The sequence below is a fragment of the Mustela putorius genome, unplaced genomic scaffold, assembly GCF_011764305.1.
Source record: "Mustela putorius furo isolate JIRA1106 unplaced genomic scaffold, ASM1176430v1.1 tig00000827_pilon_pilon_pilon, whole genome shotgun sequence".
In the NCBI taxonomy this organism is placed as follows: Eukaryota; Metazoa; Chordata; class Mammalia; order Carnivora; family Mustelidae; genus Mustela; species Mustela putorius.
Window position 1 is genome coordinate 8,789,750 of NW_025421489.1, and position 12,892 is coordinate 8,802,641.

Sequence of the window (12,892 nt, forward strand, 5' to 3'; positions counted from 1 at the left end):
CCTCAGCTAGACTCTGATGATCACCACAGCATATTGGGCTCTGGTTAGCTAGCTTCCCCTGAATTATTTCAAATAGGTTCCTTTTCTCTTCCCCCTGGTGGAAGCATGAGGGAATTTTTTCCCCAATATTTACTATGGAAACTTGATCAAGCTCCTGGAGGTTAATCTCACAGTATTATGGGGAGTTCCTATGACTGGGTCCCTCTGGAGCTTTTAACTCAGTTATCTACACAGAGCCTTCAACAATTCATCAGTTATATCTGAGGTTTTCCTACCTGGGTGCTGGTATCTTTTTTAGGAAGCTGTGACTCCCTGCCTGTCTCTCCAATCTTGGAAAAATCCCTGATGTTCTTCTTACTTGTTGCAGGCAAAACTCTTTCCTTTTCCTATTCTTCAGCTTGGTTGTATCTTCTGGGTCAACACTCACCAAGCAGGGAACGCATATTGGAGGAAGTTGCTTTTTTTCAAGGGCATTGCAAAAGGATGTGTGGGTTGTTCACTGGTAAACCTAAAGGGGTGCCTGTTCCATGGGCTACCACAGTCATTCATGACAGTCCTGAAAAATACATGGAGAAGCATGATTTAGAGTTCATGAATTAATGTCTCTTTGTGAGAAACTGAAGCACATTCTCAGTGCAGGTACAGCAGGGTGGTCTACCCATCAGCTGGGCCTTCAGCCAACTTCACACACAAGAATGCCCATAGTAGCCACAGTTGGCCTCTTAATCAACAATACTGGGGCCAGGCTTGCCCACCAGTCATAGCAGAGCCATAATAGGATGGCACATGCAGTCCACTCAGGGGACACCTCTGGAGCACTTAGTTCTGGTGACTGGGAGGAGCCTCACAGGACATCTGCATAAGGCCACTTCTTCAAGCCCAGGAGATGAAGCTGATCTACCTAATACACAGACATCAACAGAGAGAGTCAGACAAAATGAGGAAATAGAGGAATATTTTCCAAACAAAACAAAACAAACAAACAAACAAACAAGACAAAACTACAGAAAAAGTAGTAAATGAAATGAAGGCAAGCAATCTGTCTGATAAACAATTGGAAGTAATGGTCATAAACATGGTTATTGAACTAGGGAGAGAATGAATGAAGATAGTGAAAACTCCAATAAAGAGATAAAGAATATAAAAATGAACCAAGCAAAGCTGAAGAATACAATAGCTGAAATGAAAAATACACTAAAGGGAATCAACATCAGATTATAGGATACAGAAGAACAGATCAGTAATCCAGAAGACAGGGTAGTTGAAATCATCCAAAGTGAACAGCAAAAAGAAAATTAAAAAACAAGAATAGTTTAAGTAACCTCTGAAACAACATCAACCACGTTATTTTTTTTTTCTTTAATAAGGATTCTGGAAATAGAAGACAAAAGGAACAGAAAACTCATTTGAAGAAATAATAGCTGAAAACCTCCCAGACCTGGGAAAGGAAACAGACATCCAAGTTCATAAAGCACAGAGAGTCCCAAACAAGATGAACCCAAAGAAGTTCCCACCAAGACACATAATAATTAAAATGTCAAAAGTTAAGGTTGAAGGAAGACTCTTAAAAGTAGCAAGAGAAAAACATCTTGTCATGTACAATTGAACCCCTCCAAGACTATCAGCTCATATTTTGGCAGAAACTTTACAGTCCAAAAGCAACTGGCACAATATAGTCAAACTGCTGAAAGGGGTAAAAAAATGTACAACCAAAAATACATTACCCAGTAAGGTTTATCATTCAGAATTGAAGGACAAATAAAGAGCTTTCCAAAGAAACAAAAGTTAAAATTTGTCACCACTAATCTGGCCTTTCAGGAAATGTTAAAGGAAGTTCTTTAGATGGGAAAGAAAAGACTATTACTAGAAGTAAAAAAAATTATGAAAGGAAAAATCTTACTTGTAGAAGCAAACACATAGGTAAGGTAGTGGATAAACCTTATAAAGCTAGTATGAATGTTAAAGACCGAAAGTGTAAAATCAATTATAATTATAATAATTAAGGGATACACAAAATGAAATGATGTAAAATGTGGCATCAAATAAATAAAACATTGGGGAAGGAGTAAAAATGCAGCTCTTTTAGAACATGTTCAAACTTACGGTCCATCAACTTAAATAGACTTGTATATACAAAGGGTGTTAAATATAAATCTCATGGTAACAACAAACCAAAACCTTACAAGAGACACCCAAAAAATAAGGAGAAAGAATTTCAAACATGACCTATAGAAAATCATCAAAACAAAGAGAAAAGATTAAGGGTAGGGAGGAGCAAGATAGAGGAGGAGCAGGAAACACGCTCCTTATATCATTGGGTCCCAGGAGTTCAGCTAGATAGCTATCAAACCATTCTGAACACCCACAAACTCAACAGGAGATCGAAGAGAAGAAGAGCGGCAATTCTAGGAACAGAAAAGCGACCACTTTCTGGAAGGTAGGACATGCAGAGAAGTGAATCCAAAGCAGTAAGTGGAAAGAGAGGGCAGTGGTAGGGAGGAGCTGGCTCCCAGCAGGTGGTGGAGCAGAAAAGCACAAAATCAGAACTTTCAGAAGTCTGCTCCACTGAAGGACATTGTTCCAGAGGCTAAGTTGGGGGGTGGAGTCCTTGCAGGGACAGTGTGGTCTTAGGGTCACAAAGAGACCAGGGGTATCTGAGGGTTATAGAGCTCCCAGATAACAGAGTGGGGAAGCTGGAGGCAGAGATGGAGCTGAGCAGTGGGCTCTCAGGTCGGGGTTACCTTAAACCATGATCTGAGTCATAGGCCACTGCTCTTCGAGGAAGGACCCAACAATTGGTATATCCCGGAAGGAGTGATGAGGGAGCAAACAGCAAGAATCTGCTGGGTTTGAAGACTCCAAACAGGGCTGAGCACCAGAGATAGAAATGCTCCATCAGCGAGGTGAGCTCAGGGTGCTCCATCAGTGAGGTGAGCTCCAGGTGCAGCTGGAAACCACAGAGATGGGAGGGATTCACTGCTCTTCTCTGAGGGCGCACTGAAGAGTGGGACCTGCGAGCTCTCAGCATCTCTGGGATTGGAGACTGGGAGGTCGTCATTTTCATTCCCATCCTCCAAATCTATATGGAAAGCGTTCAGGGGACAAACAGGTTTCTGAGTGCAAACCTGAGAAGATTGCTTAGCCTGACCCCTCGCAAAGGTGGTTCAATTCTGTCTTGGGCAAAGACATTTGAGAATCATGGCAACAGGCCCCTCCCCCAGAAGATCAGCAAGAATATCCAGCCAAGACCAAGTTCACCAATCAGTGAGAACTGCAAAACTTCAGAGATACAGGAATACAGCACATAAAATTCATGGCTTTTTTCCCATTTTTTTTAAAGATTTATTTATTTATTTATTTGACAGACAAAGATCACAAGGAGGCAGAGAGGCAGGCAGAGAGAGAGGAGGAAGCAGGCTCTCTGCTGAGCAGAGTGCCCCATGTGAGGCTCGATCCCAGGACCCTGGGATCATGACCTGAGCCAAAGGCAGGGGCTTTAACCTACTGAGCCACTCAGGTACCCTTCCAATGGTTTTTTAGTCTTTCAAAGTTAATTTTTTTAATTTTATTTTTTTCTTATACTATTTTTTCTAATTTTTTTCTTTCCTACTTTAACCCTTTTTAACTATTTTATCTTATCAATACCTTTAAAAAATCTTTTTAAATTTTCATTGTTATAGTCATATTCTATCCCTTTATTGTATTTAAACTTATTTTTTGTATACTTACAGGTTTTTATTTCTTTAAAATTTGGGGATACAGTTTATTCTAATAGATCAAGATATACCCTAAATCAAGCACATGGCTTTGTTCTAGTCTCCAGCCTGATCATATTCTTTCCTCTGTTTTCTTTTTTTTTCCAATTAACTTCTTATCTTATCAATTCCTTTTTTAGAATCTTTTAAAATTTTCATCTTTGCAGTCATATTCCATCTCTTCATCATCTTTACCCCTTATTTTTTGTGTATATATATATAAGTTTTTCTTTCTTTAAAATTCTGGGAGGCAGTTTCTTCTAACAGAGCAAAATACACCCAAAATCAAGTGTGTAGCTCTGTTCAATTCACTATATATATATATATATAGAGAGAGAGAGAGAGAGAGAGATTTAGATAGATTTTTATTTCTCCTTTCTTTCTCCCCCAGTTTTGGGTCTCTTCCTATTTGGTTAGTGTATATTTTTCTGGGGTCATTGCTACCCTTTTAGTATTTTGTTCTCTCATTCACCTATTCTTATCTGGATGAAATAGGGGAAAGTTTTTCCACAAGGTGCAAAAACCCACCTCAAAAGAAAGAACAAGAGGCAGTACTAGATGGCTAGGGACCTAATCAATAAGGACATTAATAAGATGTCAGAACCAGAGCTCAGAATGACGATTATTAAGGTGCTAGCTGAGCTTAAAAAAAAAAAAAAAAAAAAAGTAAGATACTAGAGAATCCTGGAAAAATAAAATCCCTTTCTGGAGAAATAAAGGAATTAAAATCTAACTAAGTTGAAATTTAAAAATCTGTTAAGGAGGTACAATAAAAAATGGAGGCTCTTACTGCTAGGATAAATGAGGCAGAAGAGAAAATTAGTGATATAGAAGACCAAATGATGGAGAATAAAGAGGCTGAGCAAAAGAGAGTTAAAAACTACTGATCACAAGGGGAAAATTTGAGAGATAAGCGATACCATAAGACAAAACAATATTAGAATAATGGGGATCCCAGAAGAAGAAGAAAGAAAGAGGGCCAGAAGGTATATTGGAGCAAATTATACTATAGAATTACCCTAATACAGCAAAGGGAACAAGCATCAAAATACGGGAGGCATAGAGAACTCCCCTCAAAATCAGTAAAAATAAGTCAACAACTCATCTATTAGTAAAACTTACAAGTCTCAGTGACAATGAGAAAATCCTGAAAGTAGCTCAGAACAAGAGGTCTGTAACACAGAACAGTAGAAATATAGATTGACAGCAGACCTATTCACAGAGACCTGGCAGGTCAGAAAGGACTGGCATGATATATTCAGAGCATTAAATGAGGAAAATATGCAGCCAAGAATACTATATCTAGCTAGGCTGTCATTGAAAATAGAAGCACAGATAAAAAGCTTCCAGGACAAACAAAAAATAAAGAATTCGCAAACGCCAAACCAGACCTACAGGAAATATTGAAAGGGGTCCTCTAAGCAAAGAGAGAGCCTAAAAGTTACAGACCACAAAGGAAGAGACAATATAGAGTAACAGTCACATTACAGGCAATAAAATGGCACTAAATTCATATCTTTCAATAGTTACCCTGAATGTAAATGGGCCAAATGCCCAATCAAAAGACACAGGGTATCAGAATGGATAAAAAAAAAAAAAAAAAACCAGGACCCATCAATATGCTGTCTGCAAGAAACTCATTTTAGATCCAAAGACACCTCCAGATTTAGAGTGAGGGGATGGAAAACAATTTACCATGCTAATGGACATCAAAAGAAAGCTTGGGTGGCAATCCTTATATCAGATAAATTAGACTTTAAGCCAAAGACTATAATAAGAGATGAGGAGGGACACTATATCATACTTAAAGGGTCTGTCCAACAAGGTGAAACAATTTTAAACATCTATGCCCCCAACATGGGAGCAGACAATTATATAAACCAATCAAGAACAAAACCAAAGAAACACATTGGCAATAATACAATAATAGTAGGGGGCTTTAACACCCACCCTCCTCACTGAAATGGACAGATCATCTAAACAAAAGATCAACAAGGCAATAAAGGCTTTAAATGACACACTGGGCCAGATGGACATCACAGATATATTCAGAACATAACAACAAAAAACACATTCTTCTCTAGTACACATGGAACATTCTCCAGAATAGATCACATCCTGGGTCTCAAATCAGGTTTCAACAAGTACCAAAAGATTGGGATCGTTCCCTGCATATTTTCAGATCACAGTGCTCTGAAACTAAACTCAACTACAAAAAGAAAGTTGGAAAGAACTCAGATACATGGAGACTAAAGAGCATCCTACTAAAGAATGAATGGGTCAACCAGGAAATTAAAGAAAAATTTTAAAAATTCATAGAAACAAATGAAAATGAAAACACAACTGTTCAAAATCTTTGGGACACAGCAAAGGCAGTCCTGAGAGGAAAGTGTATAGCAATACAAGCCTTTCTCAACAAACAAGAAAGGTCTCAAGTCTACAACCTAACCCTACACCTAAAGGAGCTGGAGAAAGAACAACAAAGAAAACCTAAACCCAGTAGGAGAAGAGAAATAATAAAGATCAGAGCAGAAATCAATAAAATAGAAATAAAAAGAACAATAGAACAAATCAATGAAACTAGGAGCTGGTTCTTTGAAAGAATTAGTAAGATTGATAAAACCCCTGGTCAGACTTCTCAAAAAGAAAAGAGAAAGGACCCAAATAAAATCATGAATGAAAGAGAAGAGATAACAACCAACACCAAAGAAACACAAACAATTATAAGAACTTATTATGAGAAACTATATGCAAGCAAATGTGACAATCTGGAAGAAATGGATGCATTTCTAGAGACATATAAACAACCAAAATTGAACTAGAAAAAAAATAGAAAACCTGAATAGACCCTTAACCAATAAGGAGACTGGGCAGTCATCAAAAATCTCCCAACAAACAAGAGCCCAAGGCCTGATGGCTTCTCAGGGGAATTCATTTAAAGAAGAATTTATACCTATTCCCCTGAAACTGTTCCAAAAAATAGAAAAGGAAGGAAAACTTCCAAACTCATTTTATGATACCAGCATTACCTTGATCCCAAAACCAGATGAAGACCCCATCAAAAAGGAGAATTACAGACCAATATCCTTGATAAACATGGGTGCAAAAATTCTCACCAAAATACTAGCCAATAGGATCCAAAGTACATTAAAAGGATTATTCCCCATGACCAAGTGGGATTCATTCCTGGGCTGCAAGTTTGGTTCAATATCCACAAATCAATCAGTGTGAAACACCCATTAATAAAAGAAAGAATAAGAACCATATGATACTCTCAAAAGATGCTGAAAAAGCATTTGACAAAATACAGCAACCTTTCTTGATCAAAATTCTTCAAAGTGCAGGGATAGAGGATACATACTTCAACATCATCAAAGCCATCTATGAAAAACCTACAGCAAATATAATTCTCAATGGGGAAAAACTGAGAGCTTTTTCCCTAAGGTCAGGAACATAGCATGGCTGTCCCCTATCATCACTGCTATTCAACATAGTACTAGAAGTCCTCGCCTCAGTAATCAGACAACAAGAAGAAATAAAAGGCATCCAAATAGACAAAGAAGTCTTTTTAAAATGCCTATTTAGGGGAGGAGTCAGGATGGCAGAGAAGTTGCAAGCTGAGATGACAGCAGGCAGCAGGAGATAAGCTAGATAACTTATCAAACCGTTCAGAACACCTACAAATCCAACAGGAGATCAAAGAGAAGAAGAACAGCAATTCTAGAAACAGAAAATCAACCACTTTCTGAAAGGTAGGACCAGAGAGAAGTGAATCCAAACCTACTCGAAGATGCACCCTGGGGGGGAGGGGCCAGCTCCCAGCCAGCAGCGGAGCAACGGAGCACAAAATCAGAACTTTTAAAAGTCTGCTCCACTGAGGGAGACATCGCTCCAGAGGCTAAACAGGGGTGAAGCTCACGTGGGGACAGCATGGCCTCAAGTCTCGCGGGGTCACAGAAGGATCGGGGGTGTCTGAGTGTCGCAGAGCTTGCGGGTATTAGAGCCGGGAAACTGGCTACATAGACTGAGCTGAGGAGTGAGCTCCCAACTCGGGGTTACCTTATCATGATCCGTGGCACAGGTCACTGCTCTGTGCCTCTGTCCTTCTCAGGGGTCCCAGGAGACCCCAGGAGACTCCCCTGGAAGAGCTCACGGATCTGCGGGGTTCCAAGACTCCAGGCTGGGCTGTGTGCCAGAGACAGAGATGCTTGGTCACAGGCCGGGTGAGCTCGGAGCGCAGCCAGAGGCCAGGGAGACAGGAGTGATTGAGTGCTTGTCTCTGAGGGAGCACTGAGGAGTGCGGCCCCCGAGCTCTGGGGTCCTTCAGCCCGGAGACTGGGAGGCCGCCATTTGTATTCCCGTCCTCCGGAACTCTACGGAAAGCGCTCAGGGAACAAAAGCTCCCGGAAGCAAACCCAAGCGGATTACTCAGCCCGGCCCCTGGTAAGGGGGGTGCAATTCCGCCTGGGGCAAAGACACTTGAGAATCACTACACCAGGCCTCTCCCCCGGAAGATCAACAAGAAATCCAGCCAGGACCAAGTTCACCTACCAAGGAGAACAGCGTTAATTCCAGAGAAGGAGAAAGCAAAGCATGGAATTCATGGCTTTCTCCCCATGATTCTTTAGTCTTGCAAAGTTAATTATTTTTTTTTATTTTATTTTTTTCTTCTGTTAAATTTTCTTTAAATTTTACCCTTTCCTCTTTTAACGTTTTTAAACTAGTTTATCATAACAATACCTTTCCAAAAAATCTTTTTTGAACTTTCATTATTATACTCACATCTTATTCTTCCTTGTATCTAACTTTATTTTTTGTATACACGTAGGGTTTTTTTTCTTCTAAAAAAAATTTGGGATACAACTTCTTCTGATAGATCAAAATATACACTAAATCTACCACAAGGCTTTGTTCTAGTCTCCAGCCTGAGCAAATTCTCTCCACTTTCTTTTTCTTTATTCTCCCAACCAACTTATCTTATCAACTCCTTTTTTAGAAATTAAAAAAAATTTTTTTTCATCTATATAGTCATATTCCATCCCTTCTTCATGTTTACCCTCATATATGATTTTCATTCTTTAAAATTTGGGGAGGTAGTTTCTTCTAAGAGACCAAAATACTCCCAAAAGTAAGTGGGTGAACCTGTTTTATTCACCAGTCTAATATATATATATATATTTTTTTTTCTCTTTTTTTCCCTGAACTTCTTTTTACCCTCCTTTTCCCCCCATGATTTAGGGTCTCCTCTGATTTGGTTAAAGCACATTTTACTGGGGGCTTTGCCACCCTTTTTTAGTATTTTACTCACTCCTTCATATATTCTTAACTGAATAAAATGACAAGGTAGAAAAACTCACCACAAAAACAAGAACAAGAGGCAGTACTGAAGGCCAGGAACCTAATCAATAGGGACATTGGTAATATGTCAGATCCAGAGTTCAGAATGACAATTCTCAAGGTGTTAGCCGGGCTCCAAAAAGGCATAAAATGCCTATTTAATCAAGGAAGTGGAAGAATTGTACTCTGAAAACTGTTTGAGATGTTGATGAAAGTAATTGAGGAGGACACAAACAAATAGAAAGCTAGACCTTGGTTATGAATTGGAAGAAGTAATATTATTAAGGTATCCATACTACCCAAGGAAATCTATAGAATCAATGTGATCCTATCAAAATACCAATGGCATTTTTCACAGAAATAGAACAAATAGTCCTAAAATTTGTAAGGAAGCAAAAAAAAAAAAAAAGTCCCTGAATAACCAAAGCAGTCTTGAAAAAGAACAAAGTTGGAGGCCATCATGCTCCTTGACTTTAAAGTGTACTACAAAGCTTTAATAATCAAAACAGCATGGTACACACACACACACACACACACACACACATAGATGCACTCACAAAAAATGGACACACAAATCAACAGAATAAAACAGAGAGCCCAGGAAAAAAACCCTAACTATATGGTCAATTAACCTATGGCAAAAGAGGCAAGAATATATTATGAGAAAAAAGACATGCTCTTCAATAAATAATGTTGGGAAAACTGGACAGCTACATTGAAAAGAATGAAACTTGACCACTTTTTCAACCATACACAAAAATAATGTCAAAATGAGTTAAGGACATAAATTTAAGACCCAAAACTGTAAAATTCCTAAAAGAAAACAGAGGCAGTAAAATCTTGGACATAAGTCTTAGCACTATTTTTTTTGGACCTGTCTCCCCAGGCAAGGGCATCAGAAGTAAAACTAAACAAATAGGACCACATCAAATGAAAAAGTTTTTGTAAAGAGCCATCAACAAAATGAAAAGGCAAGTTACTGAATGGAAGAATATATTTGCCAATGATGTATCTGATAAGAAATTAATATCCAGAATACATAAAGAACTAATACAACTCAACACCATACAACAACAACAACAATTTAATTAAAAAATGGGCAAAGGAGGGGGATGAAGAGGCATCTTCCAAAGAAGACGTACAGATGGCCAACAGACCACAAAAAGATGCTCAACATCACTAACCAACAGGGAAATGCAAATCAAAACTACAATATCACCTCACCAATAAGAATGGCTAGAATTCAAAAGAAAAGAAATAATAAGCATGGGTAAGAATGTAGAGAAATGGGAACCTACATCTGTTGGTGGGAATGTATGTAATATTGTACAGCCATTATGGAAAACAGTGTGGAGGGATCTCAAAATATTAAAAATAGAACTACCATACAACCCAGTGATTCCACCTCTGGGTATTTATCAGAAGAAAATGGAAACATTGACTCCAAAAGATATGTGCACCCTTGGGTTCATTGTAGCACTGTAACCAAGATACAGAAGCAGCCTAAGTGTCCATCAACATATGAATAAATTTAAAAAAGCGATATATATTACTGTGGAATATTATTCAGCCATAAAAAATGAAATCTCACCATCTACCACAACATGGATGGTTCTTGATGGTATTACACGAAGTGAAATAAGTCAGACAGAGAAGGACAAATACTATATGATTTCATTTATATGTGGAATCTAAATAACACAACAATAAACAAACAAAACAAAGAAATAGACTCTTAGACACAGAGAACAAACTGGTAATTGCCAGAGCGGAAGGGTGTGGGTGGATGGATGAAACAGGTGAAGGGGATTAAAGATACAAATTTCAAGTTATAAAATAAGTAAGTCATGGGGATATAAAACACAGCAAAGGGAAGGTAGTCAATAATATTCTAAATGCTATGTATGGTGACAGATGGTACCTAGACTCATAATAGTGATCATTTTGTAATGTATGTAAATATCAAATTACTATTACACACCTAAAATTAATACTGTATGTCAACTATTCTTCAACTTAAAAAATTTTTAATTAAACAAAATACTGAAAAGTACTGAAACAAAAAAAATAGACTTGAACATTATAAACGTGTATACTCTTGAAATAAAATATTAAATTAGTTACTCAATAATCTTCCTACTACACATACATGACTTTACTATTTGTATTAAGTGTTGTGACTTCCCAATATATCAGGTACATCCATATTCAAATATGAGACACAAAATGCATTCTAAACTCAAATAAGTAATACCTTAGAGTTTGAGCACTGTTCACACTATAAATCCCAATATAAGTGTATATAAAATATTTTCATATTTAAGAACATTACAAATCAACTACTTCCCAGAAGTTTTCCTTAATTAAAAAAGATTATCATAGCATAATTTGAAAGAGATTATTTCAATTCTCATTTTTAAGAGTTATAAGTATTACAAGTTCCTGTTGGATTGACAGAGGAGGTAGATTAAGGATTTAAACATCGACGGGGAACTCAGAAAAGCAAATCCATAAAGTCTTAACAAGAGTGCTCTAATTAGGATCTACAAAAACTCAGGGGGGGATGGTCAAATGCCTGACGAATCAATAGTCAGAACAACTTTCATCTGTGTATTTGCTCATTTTGAACCCAATACTACTTGACGAAAAATTATAATCTGAGGTAATCTTAAAATTTTACATATTGTTTTTCACAAATGCATGGTTGAAATTAACTTAGTGGAAAAACATGTTCTAATTTTTTTAAGGCTTTCATGGAGAGTGTTCTGAGAAAAAGTGTGGTATACATAACGGACTAACATGACTAACATTTTCTAGAGACCCAGGAGAGTTAGCATAAGAATAAAACTTTGCTGAGATTTAACATCATTTGAATACATTTTTGAAAAAGTGATATGCTACAGTTCTTAAAAAAAAAAAAGTGTATTCTCTACAATGTATTCCTCATTTCTTTATATAGTACAAAAACTTTTGCCCCAGGGGGAAAAAAAATGACAAGTGTGTACACACGCATAATGAAGAGGTTTGACAATATTACATGTTCTCTTTAAAATGAAGATGTTTCGAAGGTAGAGAAAGCCCTGGATTTGGTTAAGTAATTGAAGTACACATAAGAGACAGTCACTAGGATGTTTTTACAAAGGCCCAATATGGGTGTGATAGTTCCCAGGGCAATGACCAAGCTAAGTCTAACAAAAATAAAGGGTAAATCCTGGAGAAGGATGCCCAGGGAATTCAGAAGAGGGTTCTGAGGAGTTAATATAATTCGAAGGAGAGAAATAAAACTAAATATGTAGACTGGGTATAGCCAGCCTGACTTGTACACATCGGCGTGGCCAGCCACGCGCACCATTTCTATGGTGTCAGACCACAGCAGAAAGCTCCACAGGAAGATCTGGGCACGATCATCCTGCCGGGACATTGCTCCCAGGATTCCTGAGTGAAAGGAGGGCTCTTGGGGTCTCTCCAGAACTGGAGAGGGGTTCTGTGTCCTCGCTGACGGTGGCAGTGACACCTCTGTCCTCCTGGCTGGCTGCGGAGGGGAAGTGCTTTCTTCATTTTGCTTCACTTGGTCGGTCACAGTTTTTATTTGCTGCAAAGTATTGATGTAACTATTGTCATCACCTGCAACAAATAGATTTGAATTTTAAAACTTGTTGAAACGTTATGTAAATTAAAATTTCATTTCAATTTTTTGTAAATTTAAGTGTTAAAATTTAAAGATAAAATTGTGTGTTCTCTTATTTGATGTCTGTTTCACACATGGAACTTCAATGGGAAGCATAATGACAAAAAGAGGG

The 12,892-nt window shown here is 37.9% G+C and overlaps 1 protein-coding gene across 2 annotated transcripts in view; it reads right to left on the bottom strand.

Moving 5' to 3' along the window:
* Positions 1–10,637: 10,637 nt before the first annotated feature.
* TMEM236 (transmembrane protein 236) overlaps positions 10,638–12,892 on the bottom strand; it is a 42,842-nt gene continuing 40,587 nt past the window's right edge. For both annotated transcript variants that reach the window (XM_045085023.1, XM_045085024.1), the window contains one exon: positions 10,638–12,716. In XM_045085023.1, the coding sequence (XP_044940958.1) occupies positions 12,139–12,716 (578 nt within the window). In that variant the 3' untranslated portion in view covers positions 10,638–12,138. The remainder of the gene's footprint in view (positions 12,717–12,892) is intronic.